This window comes from Lampetra planeri, chromosome 7 (assembly GCF_965212315.1).
Source record: "Lampetra planeri chromosome 7, kcLamPlan1.2.h2, whole genome shotgun sequence".
NCBI classification, from domain to species: domain Eukaryota; kingdom Metazoa; phylum Chordata; class Hyperoartia; order Petromyzontiformes; family Petromyzontidae; genus Lampetra; species Lampetra planeri.
Window position 1 is genome coordinate 18,013,211 of NC_136113.1, and position 22,392 is coordinate 18,035,602.

At 41.4% G+C, this 22,392-nt stretch overlaps 1 protein-coding gene across 5 annotated transcripts; it reads left to right on the plus strand.

The window, feature by feature from the left end:
* The first annotated feature begins 52 nt into the window (after positions 1 to 52).
* Positions 53 to 19,304, plus strand: FANCL (FA complementation group L). Of its 5 annotated transcripts, none has more exons than XM_078596624.1 (16): positions 53 to 192; positions 700 to 786; positions 2,235 to 2,346; positions 2,761 to 2,819; positions 4,302 to 4,362; positions 5,204 to 5,260; positions 5,392 to 5,489; positions 7,180 to 7,276; positions 9,787 to 9,855; positions 12,305 to 12,455; positions 13,996 to 14,079; positions 14,629 to 14,674; positions 14,830 to 14,911; positions 15,570 to 15,686; positions 17,657 to 17,752; positions 18,771 to 19,304. In XM_078596624.1, exons 3-16 carry the CDS (start codon positions 2,254 to 2,256, stop codon positions 18,804 to 18,806), a joined length of 1,146 nt encoding a protein of 381 aa, XP_078452750.1. In that variant the 5' UTR covers positions 53 to 192; positions 700 to 786; positions 2,235 to 2,253; the 3' UTR covers positions 18,807 to 19,304. The 5 variants fall into 5 exon arrangements, with proteins under 5 accessions (XP_078452750.1, XP_078452751.1, XP_078452748.1 ...); XM_078596625.1 differs by having other exon boundaries at positions 17,657 to 17,728; XM_078596622.1 differs by lacking the exon at positions 18,771 to 19,304 and having other exon boundaries at positions 17,657 to 17,943.
* The last annotated feature ends 3,088 nt before the right edge of the window (positions 19,305 to 22,392 follow it).

The window sequence follows — 22,392 nt, forward strand, 5'->3', positions numbered from 1 at the left end:
CCACGGCGGCAGCAGCAGGAGGAGGAGGAGGAGGCTCCGAACCCCGCCGGTCCCCTGGTCACCAAGCGACGAGCATCATCGATTGCAATCGATTCACACGGTGCACCATCGCACACCTCCTGGCTGTGACGACAATCCACCTCGAAGACTCTGGTGGGAACATCGACCATATCAGACGTCACCAGCAGGCCGGTGCGCGCATCTCATTCAGAATTAGAAAGTTAAACCCACGGCAGCAACGCGGTTGTAGATTAAAACCACTGTCGTCTGTGCACCTTCACAATCACACAACCACACAATCACACAACCACACGACCACACAACTACACGACTACACAATCACACAACCACACAACTACACAATCACACAACCACACGACTACACAATCACACAACCACACAACTACACAATCACACAACTACACAATCACACAACTACACGACCACACGAACTCTCTCCTCTCTCGCTGCTGAAGCTAAGAAAGTCCCATTCTGTGAGGCCCTCTCGCCGTCCTCGACGTTGGCAATGAAGCTCCTGAACGCTGCTGCTGCTGCCACGACGCACAGAGATCCACATGCATGGGGTCATGCGAATTGGTTACGTGAGATTTATACAAAATTGTTATCTGCAAATAATATGCATGTTGGCTGCCTACGTGTATATACTTTACCGATTTTTATTAACTCGTTTGAATGTAGAGGAATGTGGAGGAATCTCCCCCATTGCCGTTTCCCTCTGACCTGGCAACCGGAGTGGGGACGGAAGCCGCCTCGCAAGGACTGCACGTGAGTGTGCAGCCGAAACCACAACATTGTCACATTACCCCATTGCCACATTACCCCATTGCCACATTACCTTACACGGCGACTATTACAACAACAATAGGAGCGTAGCAATGATAAATGTTACGGGGTGAGGGTATCCGCGTCCTGTTTGTCTTCACAATGAAGGGAGAAGGCCACGCGGCTTTGCTGCCCGTCGCATTCACCAGCCCGCGCTGCCTGGCGTGGTGAAGTATGGTGAATACGAGAGTGGTGAAGTATGGTCAATACGAGAGTTGTGAAGTATGGTGAATACGAGAGTGGTGAAGTATGGTGAATACGAGAGTGGTCAAGTATGGTGAATACGGGTGGTGAAGTATGGTGAATACGAGAGTGGTGAAGTATGGTGAATACGGGTGGTGAAGTATGGTGAATACGAGAGTAGTGAAGTATGGTCAATACGAGGAGGGTGAAGTATGGTCAATACGGGTAGTGAAGTATGGTGAATACGGGTGGTGAAGTATGGTGAATACGAGGATGGTGAAGTATGGTGAATACGGGTGGTGTAGTATGGTCAATACGAGGAGGGTGAAGTATGGTCAATACGAGAGTGGTGAAGTATGGTCAATACGAGAGTGGTGCCATGCATTCCGCTGCGGTGTCGAAGGACCACCCATGTTTGTGCTCCATTCGGGGGTCTGCGATTCCGTGGGGGTTCGAGAGCAAAGCTGTTGCCCAATCGTCAATTGATGCGTCTCTCTCCCATCATGCTGAGGAGGGACAGTGCTCACATGACGTGTGGATCTGTTCTTGACTTGAAGTTGTTGGGACTGCAGGAATTCGTATTCTTTGCGTCTTTCGGTAAAGTCACGTGGATAGAAAGACCCAAGGAAAATGTGGATTTGTATTGCAGTATGTTGTGTAATTTAGTGAATTCCAACGTTGTGTTGTGTCCACCCGAACAACCCATCAACTCTGCCGGTTCCCTGTCCAGCATCCTATACATATACTGCACATAATTAAATATATTTATCAATTCTAATCTCATGACTTTTACACGTAATTATCCACCAAATACATTTAGTTAACACCTAACAACTGCATATCAGTGAAATATATATAATGTAATACACTTTACTAATGCATGCTTTTAAAATATCTGCTACTGCAGAATGGGGAGGCTGGAGATCCTGACAGGAGTACACTAATCATGTTGCCTATTTGTAAATGAAACACATTTAGAATTACATTATTTGGTACTAACGCGTACATTGGTATAACCAAATTATTCCTTAAAATTAAAATAACGTTACCAGCAGATTTTTTTTTATTGTATTAATGCTAATTTATTATTGATCTGCTCGTATGTAAATATTAGCAAATGTGGAAAACTACTGCATATCGCAAGTGGGCTTTCATAAAAATGTTCGTAAGCCACGGAGTTGGCATAAAATAAATATCCAATTGTTCAGTCGTTTGTGAGCAGGAGTCATGGCATGCAGTGGGATGCTGCAGGAGGAGTGCCCTCTGCTTGTGCCGCTCAACCAAGAGGGCACCCTCTATGACGGCTTCATCACCGTCAGGGTAAGCCCTCGTTTCATTCACATTGTTTAGAACAACAACAGTATTAATCGAGCGATCTCACGACAGTGATTTTTATAAATATGGTTTAAAGGAAGCCCTTTCGTGTGTCTGGTCAATTCACTGCTCATGACTGAACCATGCCCATGTTTGGAATGCAGTGGCTATATTTTTCCTTTTTTTGTGCCGCAGTTTTATTTTTTTTCGGTAATGTCTCCAATCAAATTATGCCGTCATTGTTTTTGTAAAGCACTCTTGAGTGTCTTCGATGAAAGCATGTTTATAAATATGCTAAATGTAAACCTTGTAATAATTGCATCATAATATTTTTCATTAGTTTATGAATGAAAGAAATATGTTTTTATTCCATTTGAATCACACTAATTTTACAGATTTATCATTTCATGATTTTTTTAGGAAAGAGATTTTAGGTTGCATGTTGCACTTCCACCAGATGGCCAAGTGAGAAATGCAAGGTAAACATCAGTCGTCACTGTCACGTACTTAATGTGACATACAGTTTCTTTCTGTCATCAGTTGGTTATCGTATAATTTTCATACTTAAGATTTTAAAATTACAGTGTAACCAGAGGTAGCCGTGTGGTTCGGAGGTCAGAAGTTTGAGCTGGTAACCCCTGATATCCTGATTACAACTGGGTTCTCAAGCATATAGTGAGTTGATCATCATACCTTGGTCACCACTGACCACAAAATACATCACATTAAATTTAGTTTGGCTAAATTCCAGGTCAAAATTTTAAATATCAATCTGACAGCCGTTCAGAAAGCATTTCACTTTGTAGAAGGGCAGGTGGGAAAGTGATATCCTTCATGTGCACACATTCCATTCCTTGCTTGCCACTCCATTATTACTCTTCACCATCGACCATCATCCCTGAAAGTCACGTGTCATGCCCAAGCCCACTTACTTTTCTTAACAGTTTGAATGATTTCATTCACCTGTTTATGTTCTAAATCCATGTTTTTATCTTTATGTCTATTAATGTAATTCCAAGCATGCATCTCTCCAAGCTTCCATGCGCACTTTTAGTCTGTTGCATTTTCTTCAACATTCATGTGCCTGAACCATGTCATTGCAGGGAGTACGCACTGATTTTTTTTTTTACTTTATTCTTCAGGTGTATTATTATGCTACTTTCATAATGAATTTTTTTTTTACAAAAGCACCCCAACCTGATTTTGTCCACGTCATTATTTCATCATTTGGATCCCCGCCCACCTTCAATAGCCACACTAGGTATACATATACTGATTTGGTTTCCAGCTATGACCTTCCAAAATATATATATCCAATCGTTTAGCGAACTTGTTGTCCATCACCTTTGTGTTTTTCATATTTATCCTGAGCCCAACTTTACAGGAGTTTTTATTAAATTATTGTATCATTTCCTGCAGTTCATTCCTGTAGGACATTATAATGACAATGTCATCAATACATCTAATATGGTTAATGTCTTCTAGATTAGTATTTATGCTTTTTCTTCTCCAATCCGATTTTCAACGAATATCTTCTAATGTCGCTGTGATTTAGTGCATCAACTTATGTGACTCCACTTTTAAGATGTAGCTGGTACTTGATTCATGCAATATGTGACTGTTCAAGTTTTTTTATGGCATATAGTATTTGTCAATATTTGTTTTATATTTAGGCCAAGGTTTGAGAGACTGCTTGGATGACAATCGCTTTCAACCAAGTGGAATCACCTTTCCACAATCAAACATATACATGCATCCAACATTAAATATGAAACATTTTTACTGCCTATTGTGTGATTTCATTACTCAGAAGCAGTTGTGCAGAGTTTTTACTGATCTAATGTTTTGAATAAAATGTTTCACTAGGATATTGTGTTCCTACAAAAAAAAGCTCAACTTTGATCATCTGCTGTCTCTGACAGATTCTCAGTGACCTGAAATGCAATTTCTTCTGTTGCCAGGCTGCACTGCAGCTGGCAGCTCAAGCAGGCACTCCGAGGCCACCAGGCACTTGTGAAGCAGGTAATTTTGGCTACGTTCATAAATACACTTTTTGAATGCTAATTGCATCTCGAATGGCTTTCACCAGGTTAGACGTAAAATTATAATTGTTGCTTTTGGTTCAGTACATAATTAATTGATCTTATATATTTTTTTGCTTTTGTATTTTATTTCACAAATCATTAGGCTGTTGCTTACCTTAGTCTTATAATATACTACAGTACTTGTCTGTAAAATGTCTAGATTTATAGCATTGTAATTCCGTAGAAAAATTGTATTGTGAAATCTTCAGGATACCAGTAGAAACACTGTTTTTGTAAATTTTGTACAATTGTCAGTGTAAAATTGTTCACATATAATGTTTGAGTTATCAACATTGTAATGCTTGAGACATTGTAAAGTTTGATGTGAACATGTGTTCTACTCTTTGGACACATATTTTACCATATAATTTTACCTTGTCATGAATATATTTTCCAGTTCATATTTTCAAATGAAAACATACTACACTTCTAAAATAGGGCACCGCATTTAATAATGTCGTGTGAATTACAGAACTATAAATAAGTCGCACAGTGGTGCAGCAATCAGTGCTCTACAATGCATCCAGCGACCTGAGTTTGATTCCTGGCCATGGTTAACGTTGGTGGCAAGGGGTGTCTCAACCATCCCTGAGCACCCCCCCCCCCCATTTTAGAAATCTGCATGACAACCAGCTTGGTGAAATATGATAAAACAACCCCTATGAGCTATAGATAGTGGATTAAAAAAATCGTTGTGAATTATTAAATTGTATTATTAATATACGATAAAACATGCTATGCACGCTTTGGTATATCACAGGTATGCATATGTATTTCAGAGGCTAGAACAAAGCCAGTCCTTAGAAGACTTCATCGTGGAGCTAAAGATGATCTTGGTGAGTGTCGGTGCTTCAGTGTAACCCTGATGTACTGCCATTTTAAGATGTCTAGCAGCGCCCCTTCCCACTGACAGTACCGGCTTTCATTGTAGACTTGTGCCACCTTCGTACCGCCCCGTGTCTCCCAGGAGGCTTCTTTGAGGAGCAAAAGAGCACTGCACGCGCCACCACCTCCTTCTTACTACTCGCGGCTCATTGGAGAAATTGAGGCCCTGGGATGGGAAACGTAAGTGCAGGAGTAGGAGAGCTTTGCCATATGTGTTGTGTTCATTTCTTGCAGATGTATAGCCTTTCTTTATTTAGCATACTGCAGCTGGTTGGCATTGTAGGCACAGAAGGGATTTATTGGCAAGCTTGTGGATGTACTGGCAGATGTGCCAAATACAGGGACATATGATGTTAATTTGGAGTAAAACTCTCAAATGTAAGTGGGGGCAAGAAAAATTGTGACTTGTAATTACAACACCAGACACGTACGTTGAAATATGTATTTGTGCATACTTTTTTAGATTAACATGTTTTTGAAATATTCTTAAGTGTATTTGACAAAGATCTATATAATTATTGTCAGCACTGCAGTGCCAATCTGAGTCTCCTTAGAACAAGGTGAGGGCCCAATGACTTAATGCATTCAGATTATCAATTGAAACGTCTAGTAACATCAGGAAAGTGTAGTTATTAAGATTTCATATTTTTGTGATTTTTTGTTAAAGCTTGGTGTTACAGCAATGGTCACCCATACACAATGGCCTACTTTTACAGATGATGTCTTATCGTCTTTAACATCCTCCTTTCAACATATGGCATGCTTTCCTAATGGTCCATAACATTACCACATCGATATGGGATTCAAGCTGTGAATCCTTACATTCTCCGTGGTAGAAGTACCTCGTAAGGGGAATGCAGCAAAAAGATCAACGCCACTTTGTGCAGTCTCTAAAAAATGTTTTTTAGATTTATTTTTCCAGACGCACAACATACATACCATTACGTTTGGTTTGATTAAAATATTCGAAAAACAATGCAGTGTTTAAATGGTTTTACCCGTAATGTAGGTTATACACTTGTACTGCACTGTTGTGTGTGCTGGCTGATTTGGGGACATCAGGCAATCTACACGGCTGTCTGCTTGCACACATTAAAGGTGCCGCATTGCTGTGCAAGAACAGGCTCCTGTGTTCTGACAGCTGGGCCAATACAACCACCCGCTGACTCTAATAACAATAACAGCATGTGAAACAGACACACGATCGTTTATCCAATTCCTGGCACAAATAGTTTTTAAGAAAATTTCAGAAGTAAAAACTCTTCAAATGTAGGCATTTGAAAAACATGCATGTGAGGGGAGGCTCCTAACCTGCACAATTTGATGCTCTGCACGCATGCCCTAACCTGCTGTAAGAGTAGCAGTGTCTAGCACCGGTGTTTACGAGATTGCTCACTCATAACCTTGTGAAGGTTAATGCGAGAGGTATAATCATGATTCCAGAAGTGTCCCATGTCAGGTTTATGTGCAGATATTCGGTTGTTGATGTGGGGAATTCTAGTGGAGGATTGAGCTGTTTTTGACAGATCAGTGATGCACATTTTGCATAAAAATGTGAAAAGTCCAGAATATTTTTTTTTAAATGCTGTATTAGGTATTTTATACCTCTGAATTGTGTGCGCCCAATTTATTTTACATTTGACAGTAGAGTCAAATGAAGTGATCTCTTGGATTGAGCTTCTTTGGGTGCCTGTTTACCACATTCAGACCACTCACGTGCGATGTACGCACTTGCTTTACAATGAAATCAAGCTATGCGTGATATGAAAGATTCGCTCTCTGATGTGCGCAATGGAAATTACATTCTTAGAAAGAAAAACATTTCATTTGGGCAGCCAGTTTCATTTTACAGACTAATTTTTTTCGGCAGGCTAACTTTCATCGACCCCAACTTCAGCACTATTGGGTTCAGCTTCTGGGATACAAGTGGACGCCCGCACACCATCACCCTCAACCTGAAGCCACAGGTATTCACCCACCAAAGAATTTGGTCCAATTTCTTGGTCAGCTTTCAGATAGAGGTTTAAAAATTCTGCAGTAGCATTTTTATTCCTTGTACTAAGTAAGTGAATTAGATTAGCGTTAAGAGCAGACACTCTTGTTACCCAAATTGAGTCTTATGATATTATGATAACATCATCACAAACCATTTGCCTGTGGTATCCGCCTTGATAAACAGCCCAAAATAGCACACTCTATGCATATACATATAGACAACAACTCAGAAAGTGTGTCCTCCAATAATATTTTGCAGATTAATTATTGGAGTTGCCTGGCCAAAAACTCCTAAAATCAACAGACTATGCAAATTTAAGTGGAGTTATTTTATATCACGGTGTGCTGTGGATTATAAGATTCGTGGCACACCATCACATTGCCATGGATTTTTGTAATTCTCCTGAATGTAGTTTATGAATGTTAGATACAATTAATATAATGAATCCTACACACACAAGATGTGTGCATGGAAAGTGCATAACATATATAGATTTCAGTCTCCCACTGCTGTTGAATGGGCTCATATGGAGTGGCCTGCATCGATAAGTCGTAGAGAACACCTTATTATCCTGATAAGTACATATAAGTATATATAAAATTCCTTTCTGGTTCTAGCCTCCCACGATCCGAAGGCATGGCCGTGAGATGTACTATCCTACACCACAGTTCTTGTGAGTTGAGATTTGTCACATACACCGTCATCAAATCATGGTTCTTCTGGTTTGGCTTCAGCCTCGCTTTCCTGGGACTGAGCCTTGAATCAGCATCTTCTCCAGGCAGTCTCCAGGTTTCTGCAAGATGTGTCCCAGGAACATCATCTCTCTCTCTTCTTGATAGACTTAAGCAATCCATTTATGTAACCCATTTCATTGAGGATCGATGTATTTGTGATTCTGATACGTGTACGTGCAATTGAGAGGATATATTTGTACCCAATTAAATATCTTCCAAAGGGTAACAGATAGGTGTGCTGGCAGTGGCTGCAAAGAGAATAGATTTTGTTCAGTGCATTCACGCTTATTAGCAACAGGATGTATGGTGTTAAGGCCAACAAGCTCATGTAGATCAATTAGCACACTTAACCGTTCAATACATTGTAATGGGGCTAAAGTGTGTGCTGAAAAATCCCGCTCCCTCGTGAGTCTGACTGTATAATTGTGCTTCGTGTTAGTCTCTCATTTAAATAGCGGTGCCAGTATTTAATGGAATACTTGACAGTTCTGTTAATTGGATACAGCATATATCTCTATATGCACTGCACAGTTCTTTTCCACGATCCATTTATTGTCCGTACTACTCATCCGTTTCAGAAAATATTTTCTGGGTCAGTCCCGACAGCCGGTGCGGGTGACTGGCTTTACGATTCCTGGGTAATTGTGTGCACGGACAAAAATGAATGTGTCCCTTTCTCTGAATGCCAGTGGTCGCTCGCCCTCATTTTAATCTTCCACTGGACCCTGTGAGCCGCGCTGACAGGAGACACATTGACACCTGTATGTGTCAAGCCACATGGCGGCTCCTGCCATGCTGCTGAGACCAAAAATGTTGAGAAACATGGACCTGACTACAGTTCTTAGCCAAGCTCAGTTGCCATACATATGTAGTGAGTCCAACTGAGTCGCAGACGTTGTCTTGGGAGCGACACTATTTATTACAACAACTCAACACAACATAACGTAACCTACACTCGGGTTTTGAATGCCCATCTAACCATGCTATGGCATAAGTAGACACGGTCTCGCTATCCCGGTCCGGACCACGAGCTGGGTCCCGGACTGCATGGCTCGAGGCTTCTTCAACCCGACGTGGATCTTCTTCACCCACAACCCGAAGAACCCCGAGCCCCTCCACGGGGCTCCGTTATATCGGCCCGGGCTGGCGCTGGCTCCGCCCCTCGCCCCGCCCACCTTCTAGATCTCTCGAGCTCGGTCCCGAAGGCTCCCGAGAGCTCCTCTATACCACGTGACCGCCCAGCGGCCCCCCGTCCACCGGTGGCCCCCCTCCAATATCATCCGGTCACGTGTCGGCAGGTCAACCGGCGTGTCATGCCCCAACGTAATCCTGGCTGGCTGACGCTCCCTCTCGCTCCCTCACCGAGAGCCCGCACCGCATACTGCTCGCGGTGCCTCCGCGCTGACCAGCGCTCACCCAAGCCCCGCTAGGGCTGGGTCTACGCCCAGTAACCGGGCAGCACATAATGACAGCACATTATCCGCCGTGGCCTCGCAAACCCGGCACCACACAGTGACATTCACAGTCACTACACATATAAGAGGGCATTCGGTGATAAATCTGTTACCTTTCTGGCACCTCTTGCGCAAGGAGTCATGCCACGTGCACAGAGGATGCTTTCAGTCTTGTTGCTTGACTACATTACAATTTTGTATAAGGTGAAAATCAAGTAAGATGTCTGTGGAGGTGTGTAAGCGTTGTGTTTGCATGCTAATGGGATCTCCTTTATGATTGTTGTTGTCCACAGTACCCTGTTGAGGCTCCAGAATGCTTGGTCGATATCCCTGTGACATTTGACCTTCACTGGACCCCACAAGTAAGAGTATTTGCTGTAAATAAACCAGAGACAATACTTTGCTGATCACACTGACACATTAATCATATACATCCAAAGATAAAACAGCATCACAGTGACTAAGTAGTTAAATTTAATACACAGTTTTTAAAACTATTGACGCTTCAGGTTATCTAGAGTCACGAACATACCTTATATATTTGTTTTTGAGATGCACTGTTTAATGTTATTTAAGGTGCTTTTTAATCTGTTAACTGGATACCAAATAATTGTTGACTCGACACAATTGGAAACAAAGGCAGAATATATATTCCATACCTCAGGCAATTACGGAAGGAGGACCAGGATTAAAATGATGAAATGAAGAGATGAAAATGACACTGACAAGGAACAACAACCAATGTACCTCAAGAAGGACGTGTTCAATTAGTGCATCGTTTCGACCATGTCATACATCAGAAACATTGACACTATGAAATAAAATCCAACAAAAGCTGATAATGATGCAAATAAACTTGGACAGATGCATGTTTGGAATTGCACAAACAAAAAAGGCAAACACGTGCATCAGAGAATAAATGCAAATCCGAGACATACTGAGGGCTTTAGGCAGGGTTCACCGCAAGAAGGAATGATTACTGGGGACAAAGCCGTTGATGGAATTGTAGCCAATTGATGAGATCACCACTGGGGAAACAGAGCAGGGAGATAACTTCACGTGCAGGAGCGAGATGGATTGTGTCATCAAGAGACCATGAGGAACATGGATTGGTGTGGTGAGGCCTTCATTCAGCAGTGGATAGATGATGACTGATAATGATACTAGGAAGACCATTGCAATAGTTTTTGTCTTAATTATATCATGTCATCTACATGTCAGTAACTTGGAAAGCTTTTCCTTCTACGTTTAAAATCGCATCACTTTGACCACAAACAATATGCATGATTGCAGGCTTGTTCGTATGCAATTCCCTCTTCCCCACTCAGTTTTAACAAACAAAACAAGAGCTGAGCATACATCATCAAGGCCTAGCAGTCAGAGACAGTATTTTAATTACCTGCTATTCTTATTACATGTTTGTTAAATATCCCTGCTACAGCTTGCCAACCACTTAATTGCACAGTGGATAAACACATACTATAGTTGATGAACGCAGATCAGCGGGAAGCAAATCTCCACCTTGTGTATCCACCCCACTTGTGAATAATCACACATTCCCACCCAATACAGTGGGTGACATGGTGTGATAATAGGAGCCTGATTTTTTTTGTCATTGTCAAGGATATTGTAATGTCTGAAAACCAGTATTGATTGATTACCGTTACTGAGTTCTGCAAGCAAATGCTTGATTACAATATTCTAAAGAGGTTTGGTAGCTCTCTATATATCTGTCTTCCAGTATTAAGACACTATCATGCATTAATTTCCATTGTAAAACCTTTTAATGTAATGAAATAATGTAGCATATAGATGACAAATGCAAATTCTCATACATGTGAAGTATTGGAATGACGGCAGGAAACCACTTGACGGGTAGCACACTTTTTATTAAACCTTGACTTGTCACGATACAACGTGTGGTCACTATTCCTCTGACTACACACACTTCACTTGACACGTGTAGCTACTATGGCTCACGCTGCAGGCTCACACTGCAGGCTCACACTGCACTCCGCCCCGTAACGTCCGTGGAGCCTACAGGCCCACCCCAGCTTGGGCGTGGGCCACAACCTCTGAGTCCCAAGGGCCGGGCCTCTCACGGACGCTCGGCCCCGGGTCCCAGGGTTCCGCCTCTGGGTCACACAGAGCCCCGGCCCCTACAGGACAGCGGGACTAGGTACCGCAGGGCCCTATCTCTTCCTCCTCCGTCTTCAGTCTTCGCTGGTCACTCGCTCCCCGTGCGCCTGTGCGCACCACCTTATATAGCCCCCGCTCACGGGAGACGGAGCGTATGCGGACCTCGACGTGAGCATCCCCCTTAGTTGACCAATCCCCGCGCGCTTGCCCCAGGATCCCATCGCTGTCAGCGCGCGTCACTGATACCCAACCAATCACTGCCTCATAACCCCCGACCCCGCGCTGACCCCTGATCCTTCACCGTCAGCGCGCGTCACCAACACACACAGCCAATCACTACGCGCTGGCACACGATCCCTACCCCAGCGCGTATCACCACTACACATGTATACAATTTAGCAAATTATGCCATTCATATAATCTGATCATCTTTACATTCCTATCTTTGCATTTGTAATTCTGGTATGTATGCACAACATTTGTTCTTGAGCATTTTTAATTGCTGCACTATACTTATCTGTGGTGAGTCGTCTAAGGATTCACCTTGCCTTATAATCCCGAACCCTGAATGCAAGTGAATATCATGGGACTGGTATGTGAATAGCACTTAAATGGCATGTGAATTGCTCGTGAAAGTGATGTGAATGGCACGTGAATGCCGTGCGCCTACAGAGCAGCCTGGCCACCTTGCGAAGTCACTTCCTGGCAGCCGTGGAAGCCCTAAAGGATTTCTGGGACACGATGGATGAGATCGACCGGAACACCTGGGTGCTGGAACCCGAGAAGCCCTCCCGCGCTTCCACTACACGCCGCATCGCCATCGGTCTGTCTGCAACACACACGAGCATCTCCATCCTTAGCGGTTACCACAAACACTATGGGCATAACAGGGATAATATCATCATTTGCTTATCCATGCGTCTTCAGACTTTTTACGAGGGTCTTGTATTAGGAGATTTGGCCAATTCCTTTCACGAGTGTTTTTTGCAAATGAACGCTGTGGCGATCAAGGGGTAGACCTGGGACCAACTGGCAGGACACTGCCAAGGTAGATCTTGGAGGTCACAAGTCGACTGTGCAGCAGCTACGAAATCTCAGAATCAGAATCTGAATTTATCCTGGAGGAATGCGATGAACTATGAAGCTCTTTTTCACATGTCCAGTAGGAGCGGGTCAGTGAATTACAAGGATATGTGTATTGGTATCAACGGCTTTGGGAATTATAACATGTTGCTCTTGAGTAAACTGAAGTACCTGCTAGGCGAAATATTTTGTATAACAGGAAATACACTTTCAAAGGTTTGTACAGATGGGTCTATGAACCCACTCATTGTATGTGTAGTGACATCGCGGATGTCATTGTGTGGTGCCGTCCCTAGAGAGGCACGGCGTGCGATGTACTCACATCACGAACATCACGTGTGTAGCGACATCGCGGATGTCACTGGGTAATGCCGGCTCTAGCGAGGCACGGCGTGCGATGCATTGCCATCGCGGACACCCCGTATATGTGGGTGCAGTACCAACCCTAGTGGGGGCTCGGTTAGCGCTGGGTCATAGCGCTGGGTGGCACCACGCGTGGCGTGCAGTGCCGACCCCTACAGGACGGGGTGTGGGAGTGTCAGCCATGGAATGAGGTTACCCAAGGCCATGGCACTCTGGTTGACCCTGGAAGGCACGTGACGAGTAAGATCGACACAAGGGCCCCAAGTGGGGGCTGGGGGTGGTCACGTGCTGGGACGAGATCCTGCTAGAGGGTTCGAGAAGGTGGTCGTGGCCAAGGGCGGAGCCAGCCACGGCCAGCGGACATATAAGCCGGGTCCCTGAGAGGGACCGGGGTGCAGCATTGTCATCTGAAGATCTACGTTTTACGTTCTACGTCCAAGAAGAAGTCACCAACACGTGGACCAGGACTCAAGCCGGGGTCCTGCCCGTTTTAGCTACTCCCAGTGTAACTCGTGTAGTTAGCCTGGTGGTCCACCACCATAGGTTGTTATTTGGTATAAAGGGGCAGTTACCCCTTTTGTGTTAATGTGTTGGTATTAATAAATGTGTTGCCTCCAAAGAGTCCATCTGCGCCTAAGTTGAATCCACTACATATGACTATTTTCTGGCCAACCCAAAGCTCAGCCCAGCTGGCGTTTCACAAATCCATGTGATTCACCATCCCTTAGCTGCAAACTACTAAATTACAGACATGCACAACCATTTCCCTGACACCGTACTTGTGTGTGGGGAAAGTGGAGTATAGTTTTTAGCTTATGGGAAAAAAGTAACATGTGAACACAGAATCATGTTTCTATATCTATGTCCCTGTTTTTTTTTTTTAACCAAAAACACATTGAAAATAAAATTCTTTCCAGGCAATAGTGCATCACTGCACCTGGAGGTGGACCCACAGCATCCCAAGACGTTTCCCGAATGTCGCTTCCTAGGTGCTGACCACGGTATGGCATCCACTGCTCATGGGTTTTGTTCTAAACCCAACCCATACTATTATACATCCATCGTATCCCTTCTATAACCGATGCTAAGGCACCCCTTTGTTCACTTTTGGATTAAGGCCTCCTCCTTGGAGTTGTCTGGTGATACTTCACCATGCTGGTCAGTGTGGATTGGTGAAGTGTGGAGCCAGGATCAGTTTAAATGATCTCACTTGTCATCGTTGTTGGCCATCGCAGGCTTTCCAATTTGGTTCGCTGGCATTACAATGTAGTGTGTTAACTACTATGGCACTGCTTTCCTTGATTATATTTTATTACTTCTAATTTATATTCAACTGGTATCCCCATTGTGTATGTCTTTTAAGTTGTAATCCGGTTATCTGAGTGATGTCATGTTGCAAAATTACTACAGAATAGTCTAAATGTACCTTATTATGCCGTCTCCTCAACTATTCTTCTGTTAACAGAACCACAAGACTAAACTCCATCTGCTAAAACAATTGCATTAAGATGAAGTTGTATTGTATCAGAACAATGTTGTTACCTTTTCAGTGGTCACCCCTCTCAGGAACAAGCTCAGTGCAAACATGCATCACTGGTGAGTAACAGGCATCAGTAGAAGTTTCAGTTCGTGTGAAGGTTGTGGCTGAAGTTACTGTTGGCGGTGCTTGCTCGTGTAAGCATTGCATCTACACTTTTTATACTTGCACTCGATATAACGTTGGGAAATGACCACATTTGTCCGTTTAACAGGCATCCTGAAGCCTCAGTATTGCACAACCTGCTCCACCTGCTGGAGATTGAGCTTCCTTCGCCCGCAACCCACAGCAAGGCCGTGAGGCTGCATTCGCTTTCACCGACACGCATTACTGCCGCAGCTGCATTCCCTCGGTTCATTAACTGTTTGCTGCCGTTGCAGTGAATCGTTAAAAACGCCAAGCGCCGTCTCACATCACTACATGGCCATTGTGTTTCATCATCAACTGTGGAAAAAATATAAATATTTTTTTAAATTACTGTTTTTTTACACTTAATTGGCTTTCATACATCTGTAAATTTGCAATTTGGGGATTGCATTGAGCTTTGACCTATACATCTTTTGGTGTTGACGGTATAGGTAAAGTTGCAAATTATAAAGTCTCCCACAACGTAATGTAAAGCTGGTGGTAGACCTGAATACCTTGTTTTTGGAGACAGGACTATTGTTTACATATTTTATTATGTTTGAAGCATGGCATCGGCAGGTCACTTGGTGGCCTGTGGAAAGCAGTATATGTATAGGTGTTCTGCTACTACAGCACCTCCGATCAGCACGGTTGGCTACGTACGGTGCGAAAAAAGTTCAACGTACATACATACAATTTCCTCCGACGTGCAAAATAGCCACAAAGAAATATTCAAAAATACAATCGCAGCACCCTTCTAACAAAGAGATACTTTCACTGGATACTAATTTGGCTGAATGAAGGACATTTGACTTGTGTGCATCGCAGGACTTCAGCATGGAGTGTGGCATCTGTTATGCATACCGGCTGGAGGCGGCAATCCCTGACCAGGTGTGCGACGAGCCCCGGTGTGGCCAGCCCTTCCACCAGGCCTGCCTCCACGAGGTCCGTCAAGCCGTCTGTGTGTGCGTTGTGCATTTTCACTGCTTGATTGGTCGCACTGAGGGCAATCATTGGATATTATTTCTGCTTTTGTAGTTCCTTTTTTGGACTCAAATTTAACAAGCAGTGGGATCTGGCTATGTTTCTGAATCTAATGCCACCGTGGCTACAATATTATTTGCATGCTTCCTTCATTGTATATATGTTAAAGCTGCCAGTACTAATTTTTGTTTCGTTTTGATGACAGATTTTGATTACTAATATTTTCGTATTAAGATTAGGTTGTGGTCTAATCGGCAATGTCACTAATAGGTTTTTAAAAATGTAACAGGCATTTGTAATTATTATATTATAGTATTGTTAATTTGCCAATATACAACCTTTATTGCATTCACCTGGTCAAATACGAACTAATGTACTGATTTGAGAGAAATAGTGAGTGTATGTTTGTTAATTGTTGCAAACTTGCCAAATAAATAATTTGTGTTGCTTTTACGATAGCGCATCAAATTTACATTGCAATCGGTTCAACTTTAAGCAATGTTATCCTCTTATGAAGCCCATTCTAAAAGCGGTAAATGGAACAGCAATCAAAATATGACATTTCAGGGCCACAATCGGCATCAACGGCAACGCTGTGTCATGTTATTGCGTTGTACAAAGCGGCCGATAACATTAAACATTCTGAAAATGTGAAAAAAAACGATATGTCGGACACGATGGCAGCTTAAATCTCGTTACAGCCAACAGTCATCCTGGCTGCATCAGATAATGCGTTACAGCCAACAGTCATCCTGGCTGCATCAGATAATGCGGCTGATTATGGTGGGGCAGCGTCGTGCTAGATTAACAGGTTTAGCGATGCTTTCAAATCTTGTGCTTCACCAGTTAACATCAGCAAATAAACCATCAACAGAAAAATAACTAACAGACAGGATTGATGCGTTTCAGAAGTAGCATGCGTGTTAGATTACCTAATGAAAATGAATGCATCGTATGAAAAAATCAGTATCGGAAATCCTTTATAAGAATGACAATTGAGCATTTAAAATGCTAGGGTGTTGAGAAGGGTTAACTCTTTATCTTTGAATGGGATTTGATGAGCTGCCAAATTTTGACGCACAATCGTGGCGAGTCAAAAAAAAAATAGCAGCATAAATTACACACCCACGCAGTGTATCACTCATTGCTGATTACTCTCTGACAGGAGAGGTACAACATTGTTAATGAAAGTTGGCCCATATAGGTAGGCAAGCACCTAATGGATATATGGCCAAAGCATGGTCTCAAACATGAAAGTGAATTAGCCAAATTAGATTGCTTTAAATAGGCACTGGTTTACATTACCCCATCGTATAGAATTTGTGTAGATGTAAATATACTGCCATGCCACAAATCAAATGTTTCCTTATATATGGAATGTATAGCCCATCCCATGCATAGTTTCCTTAAGTCACAAATACTTCAGCTTGGAGTGTGTCAGAATTTAATTACTATTTAATTCGTGTAATCTTTTTGGACAACAGCTTCAAAGACAGTGGCTTGTTTCACCGTTAAGACACCTGCTGTCGTATGCATAATTATGTAAGGATTTTAATTACTGTCTCCATCATAATGAAAACAGGAGGTCATCTTCTTTGTTAAATCAATTATTTCTGATAAACACATTAATTCAATGTTTGTACTATTTAACACCTGCTTGTGACTTCATTTAAGCAATAAATGTGTCACAATTTAAATTAAACACCTGGACTTGTTTTGTCTTGCCACTGGACTAAAAAGGTAAATAATCACGGAAGTGCAACCATGGAGCCTGATAAGCCACAGAGATTTCAACATTTTCCAAGTATTTTGACCCTGGTTTTGCACCCTGTGCCATTTGTCTCTTCAACAACTTGTCTGGATACTAGAGTTGACTTGTCTGGATACTGTGAATGTGTCCGTCTGTGTCTTGATGTCTGCCATGTGAGCAGTGGCTGAGGTCTCTTCCCTCGTGCACACAGAGCTTCAACGTCGTGTTTGGAAAGTGTCCTTACTGCAGCAAGGTCTTCCCACAAGTTACTCCTTCCGTAACGTTTATACAGCATTTTACTCCACATTTGAAAAGGGTCATGTGTTTTTTTATCAATTGCTGATAAATGACAACCAATGCTGTTGAAGTGCTAAATAACCTAAACATTGATGTATACCTTTTGTTGCTGTTCCAAAAATGTATTATTTGGTTCATTCAGTAAAGTCACGGAGATAGAAAATAATAAAATTAAATTAAAATTAGATAAATAATTAAAACAAAAACCCCACGACATTTCGATCGCACCACAAGCGGTCTTCATCAGGCGGAGAGAAAAGAGGGGGCAAGCCTCCAAATGTATATAAGTGCTTCCAAAGTTGTGAGTGGGTGGAGGACGAGAGTTGCGGGGCAGAAGCAAGGAAAGCTGTGCGGTGTAAACAGCGTGGGTGGGGGGGGCAGCCAGTGTGTTGCTTATCTCTGCAACACGGCACATGAAAGAAGGGAGCTTGTGTAGCAACAGCAGCAAACATGCGGCAAGTGGCACGCATGGAAATACGAGCAACAGCGAAATTGAACAGCGAAATTGAACAGCAATCGCAGAGAACCATACAGCAGCAAACATCACTATCAAAGTGGTAATCGATTAGAGTTAACACATTTCTTGAATTGTTTGGGAAAAGAGAAAATGGGATGGAATTTCATTGGCGAGTGGTGCGAGGGAAGAATCCGAAAGAGAAGTGTTGTGAGCTGTTGAGCACAGCATGGGGATGAGACAACGCAGTCAATCTGGCAGTACGAGTCCTCAACATTTTCCATTGCCACCCGAATTAAGCCTGGTTATGGCTGTATTTATTCCATGATTGAATGTTTCATTGTTTCGCTAATACCTTGTTATAATTGTTTCAACAGTTTCAGCTTCTAAGTAGAATCAAATGAATGTATTTTAATTATAAGAATTACGTAAAAATGGTAATTCATTGTGCATACTTTACACCATTTTTTTTACTGCTTACAGGTTGGTTTGTAAGGTTTTAAAATATGTGATACCAAAATAACTTGTTTTTTTGTCTTCACAGCCCATTACATTGAAGTTGGGTCCAAACACCACATAAGTAGTTCCGAGTGAAAAACTGGTATTCAATGTAAATGTTTCCCAGTTCTGGGGTGTTAAAATTAATTTTGTTACTTCAAAGCAATACAATTCTCCACAGAAGACGCGTGTGTGTCTGTCATAATCACACCATGCCAATTGAGTTGCAAGTTCTAATTTCTAAATAGATTTTTGGTTTAGGCCACGTGATGATCTGGCACCACCCAACATAACCAATCATTAAATTAAATTGACTACAGATATTTGACCACACCATTATGTGGTCGGACTCAAAACACAATTATAAATGATAATGGCTGTAAAAACCTACATGTTACGAGTTGCTAGTTTATGCGCATGACAGTGCATATGCTTTCAGAATTTATAAAATACACATTTTTTTATTTGTATTAAATTGAGAACACTTTGATGGTTTCATTTGTTATAGATGTATAGTGTACTCTAATGGTGGATTGCAGATTGTGTGAATCAGTGCTGAAATAAACCTTTTGTAAATGTTGCCGCTTCATTTATGCGTATTGTAATTATGCTCTTTTTACCCATTCTTGTTAAGTACTTTTGTGTTCTGTTTGATAAATGTAGTTTAATTTCAAATGTGGTTAATTCAAGATGGATTTTCTTTAATATAAAACATTGAAATATGGAATGATACATTGTACTTTATACCACATTAGATGTGAAGGTCAGTGAGCTTAGACGGATTTTGTTGTGTTTGTGTAAGCTATACTTCAGTACCTGTAGACCCAAACCATGTCTTGACAATGGTGTGGGAATGGAGTTGGGAAGGCAAATTGCCTCACCAACATTTGAATTGAGCAAGTCATATACTTGTGCCCTCAAAATAATGCGGGCAGATATTATTGTACCACATATAATAGCGATTATCGGAGGCACCCATTTTTTTTAGCTGTCCTGAAGCTCATTTCTTGGCCAGCGTGCAAAGTAATGCTGATTTGTTGTGCCCTGCGTCTCCACACTGCAGGAACTTCGCGTTCCAGGAAGTCTCAGTTTAGTGCATTAATGCACAACTGCTGTAGCATTGGATTGTGTGTTCCAGAATTGGATTGTAATATTTGTGGTTTCGTTGGTGTTCTTTTTTCTACCTTTTAATGTAAATAACTGACATCAACGCAATATTAATAGCAAGCTGTAAATGGGCAGCATTTGTTCTCCATGGAAATAACAGGGTTTTCATAATTAGCCTGCTAGTTATACGTATTGTGCTCCATTAATAGCATTCAAGTACCCCCTTGAAGGCTATCAATCTGTAACATTTGGCTTTCCTATTATTGCCAGCAGTGTGCAGATGGTGTGGAATACCCCAAGCCTGACGATGATATCATGGAACTTGTCACAGTGTTTCCATGTGATCTCGACAGCCTTTGCTTACAGGGCTTGGTCCAAGACGCAGATAATCTTTGTCAGCTTTAAGTACTGCATGACGCTCAGTGACTGGTTAACCACCTCGTTGACAGTAGACATTTGTGTCGCTGGAGCATTTATGGTAGGCAGATAGTCTACATTGTCGGGGATGACCGTCATCCCACAAACCAAAAGCAAAACTAACATTAATAAAGGGTCAAATTAATCTTAACTAATCTTAACTAAATTAAAGGGAGGTACTACAGGTGAATAGGCAAAACAAAATCCTGTCCTTTTATCAGAATGAAAAATTACCAGATTAATATACACAAAACTATTAAAAAAATTTTGTATTGTGACTTTCCCCCAATTCATTTATGCATGTTATATCTTATCTCATGAAATATGCACACCATTTGCATATTATGAAGTCTGAACTTTTTGGTTTGTTTTAACGTGTTCAATAGCTAATTGGTTGGTAATCTACAGAGGCTTTTGTCAAAATATTGTTCTTTCAGTTAATTATGTTAAAATACACTTGACACATGTTAAAAAAACAAGATTTTCACCTATTTTTTTAGATATAATACCACGTAAAATGAAAATAACAAAAGATATTTAAAAAATCCTTCTGAACATTTCTAGCTATTCCAAGTAGGAAGCAGTATGTAGAAGTATGTGGCTTTACCCATTATGAAACATGAGTTGTCAAACTCGGCATGCAAAATGTCATTTTGAGAAAATTGCAATGCCAGTTCTGGCATTGTGATGCTCGTAGCAGCAATGAGATTTGAGAGTTCTACTTGTGTGTTCCCCCTCTTATTACCATGACAGCAAAGTAAATAGCCATATATGACTAAGCTAGACATCTTCTCCAGATAATACGCTTTTCAATGATATGCAATTCAACGAGGTTATTTCCAAAAATGCGGTGAAAGATGCAAAAAAACGTTAATTTAAGGCTTTATTTACTTGGTTTGTATAAAATCTTAGTTTGTATAAAATCATCAATTATTACCAATAACAAAGTTATTATAACAAATGTATTGGTAATAAAGTTATGGTAATAATTGTGTGCATGTTATGAAAGTTTACAGTTTATAGAAGCAAAATATAAAAATTGACAAACTGAACAAAAATCATTATTTATTGCCTGTAGTCCCTGGCCTTAACTAATAATCTTAACAGTTACATTAACAATACATTGAGGGTGAAGTCAGCACTTTAGATATCTTTCTTGAACAGAAATAGTACAGAACCACCAGTACTTGCCTCACCTGCCAGTAAATGATCATGAGCAGACAAGCTGCTAGAAACAGATGGAAAAGAGATAGCGCCAATCTATTCCAGACTTAACCAAGTCACTAAAATTGAAGAACAAGCGCGAATAAATGCAAGAATATGTATGAAATACGTGCCTTGGGGACAAACATCCATGTTGTACATTATTTATTATCTTAATTAACAGCAGAGGTGTTGGAATGTTTTATTTGTAACGTCCGGGCAAATGGCGTGATTGCGATAAGTGCAAAAACAGGTTTCCTGCGAGGAAAATTAAACAGCTGCTCATTTTGAAAGGTTATCACGTATTAAATCTTGACTTAAAGCTTTCGTGACTGCAGGAATTCATATTTTCGGTGAAGTCACATAGAAAAAATAATAATAAAATAATAAAAATATGAAAATAAAGCTAATATTATTTTTTCTATCTACGTGACTTTGCCGAAAGACCCAAAGAATATGAATTCCTACAGTTACGAAAGCTTTGTCAAAATAAAATAATTTTAAAAATGAAAATAAAGTGAATGCAAAATTTAAAAAAATATCACGACGTTTCGATCGCAACACAAGCAATCGTCATCAGGAGAAAAAAAGAGGGGAAAGCTGCTGAAGCAGGCTGTTTTTAAAGCTTTCTCTCTCTTTTTTCTCCTGATGATTATTGCTTGTGTTGCGATCGAAACGTCGTGATATTTTAAAAAAAAATCACTTTCATTTTATTTTATTGTTATAATTTTTTATATCTACGTGACTTTACCGAAAGACCCAAAGAATAATTCTAGATTTGAAGCTTTCGTGACTGCAAGGATTCATACTCTTAGGTTTTTTCGGTAAAGTCACGTAGGTAAAACATTAAAATTAATAAAAGTAAAATAAAATAAAAATTCACGACGTTTCGGAGGCCACGACAGCCGTCGTGGCTGTGACGGTTCCACCTGAAGACGGAA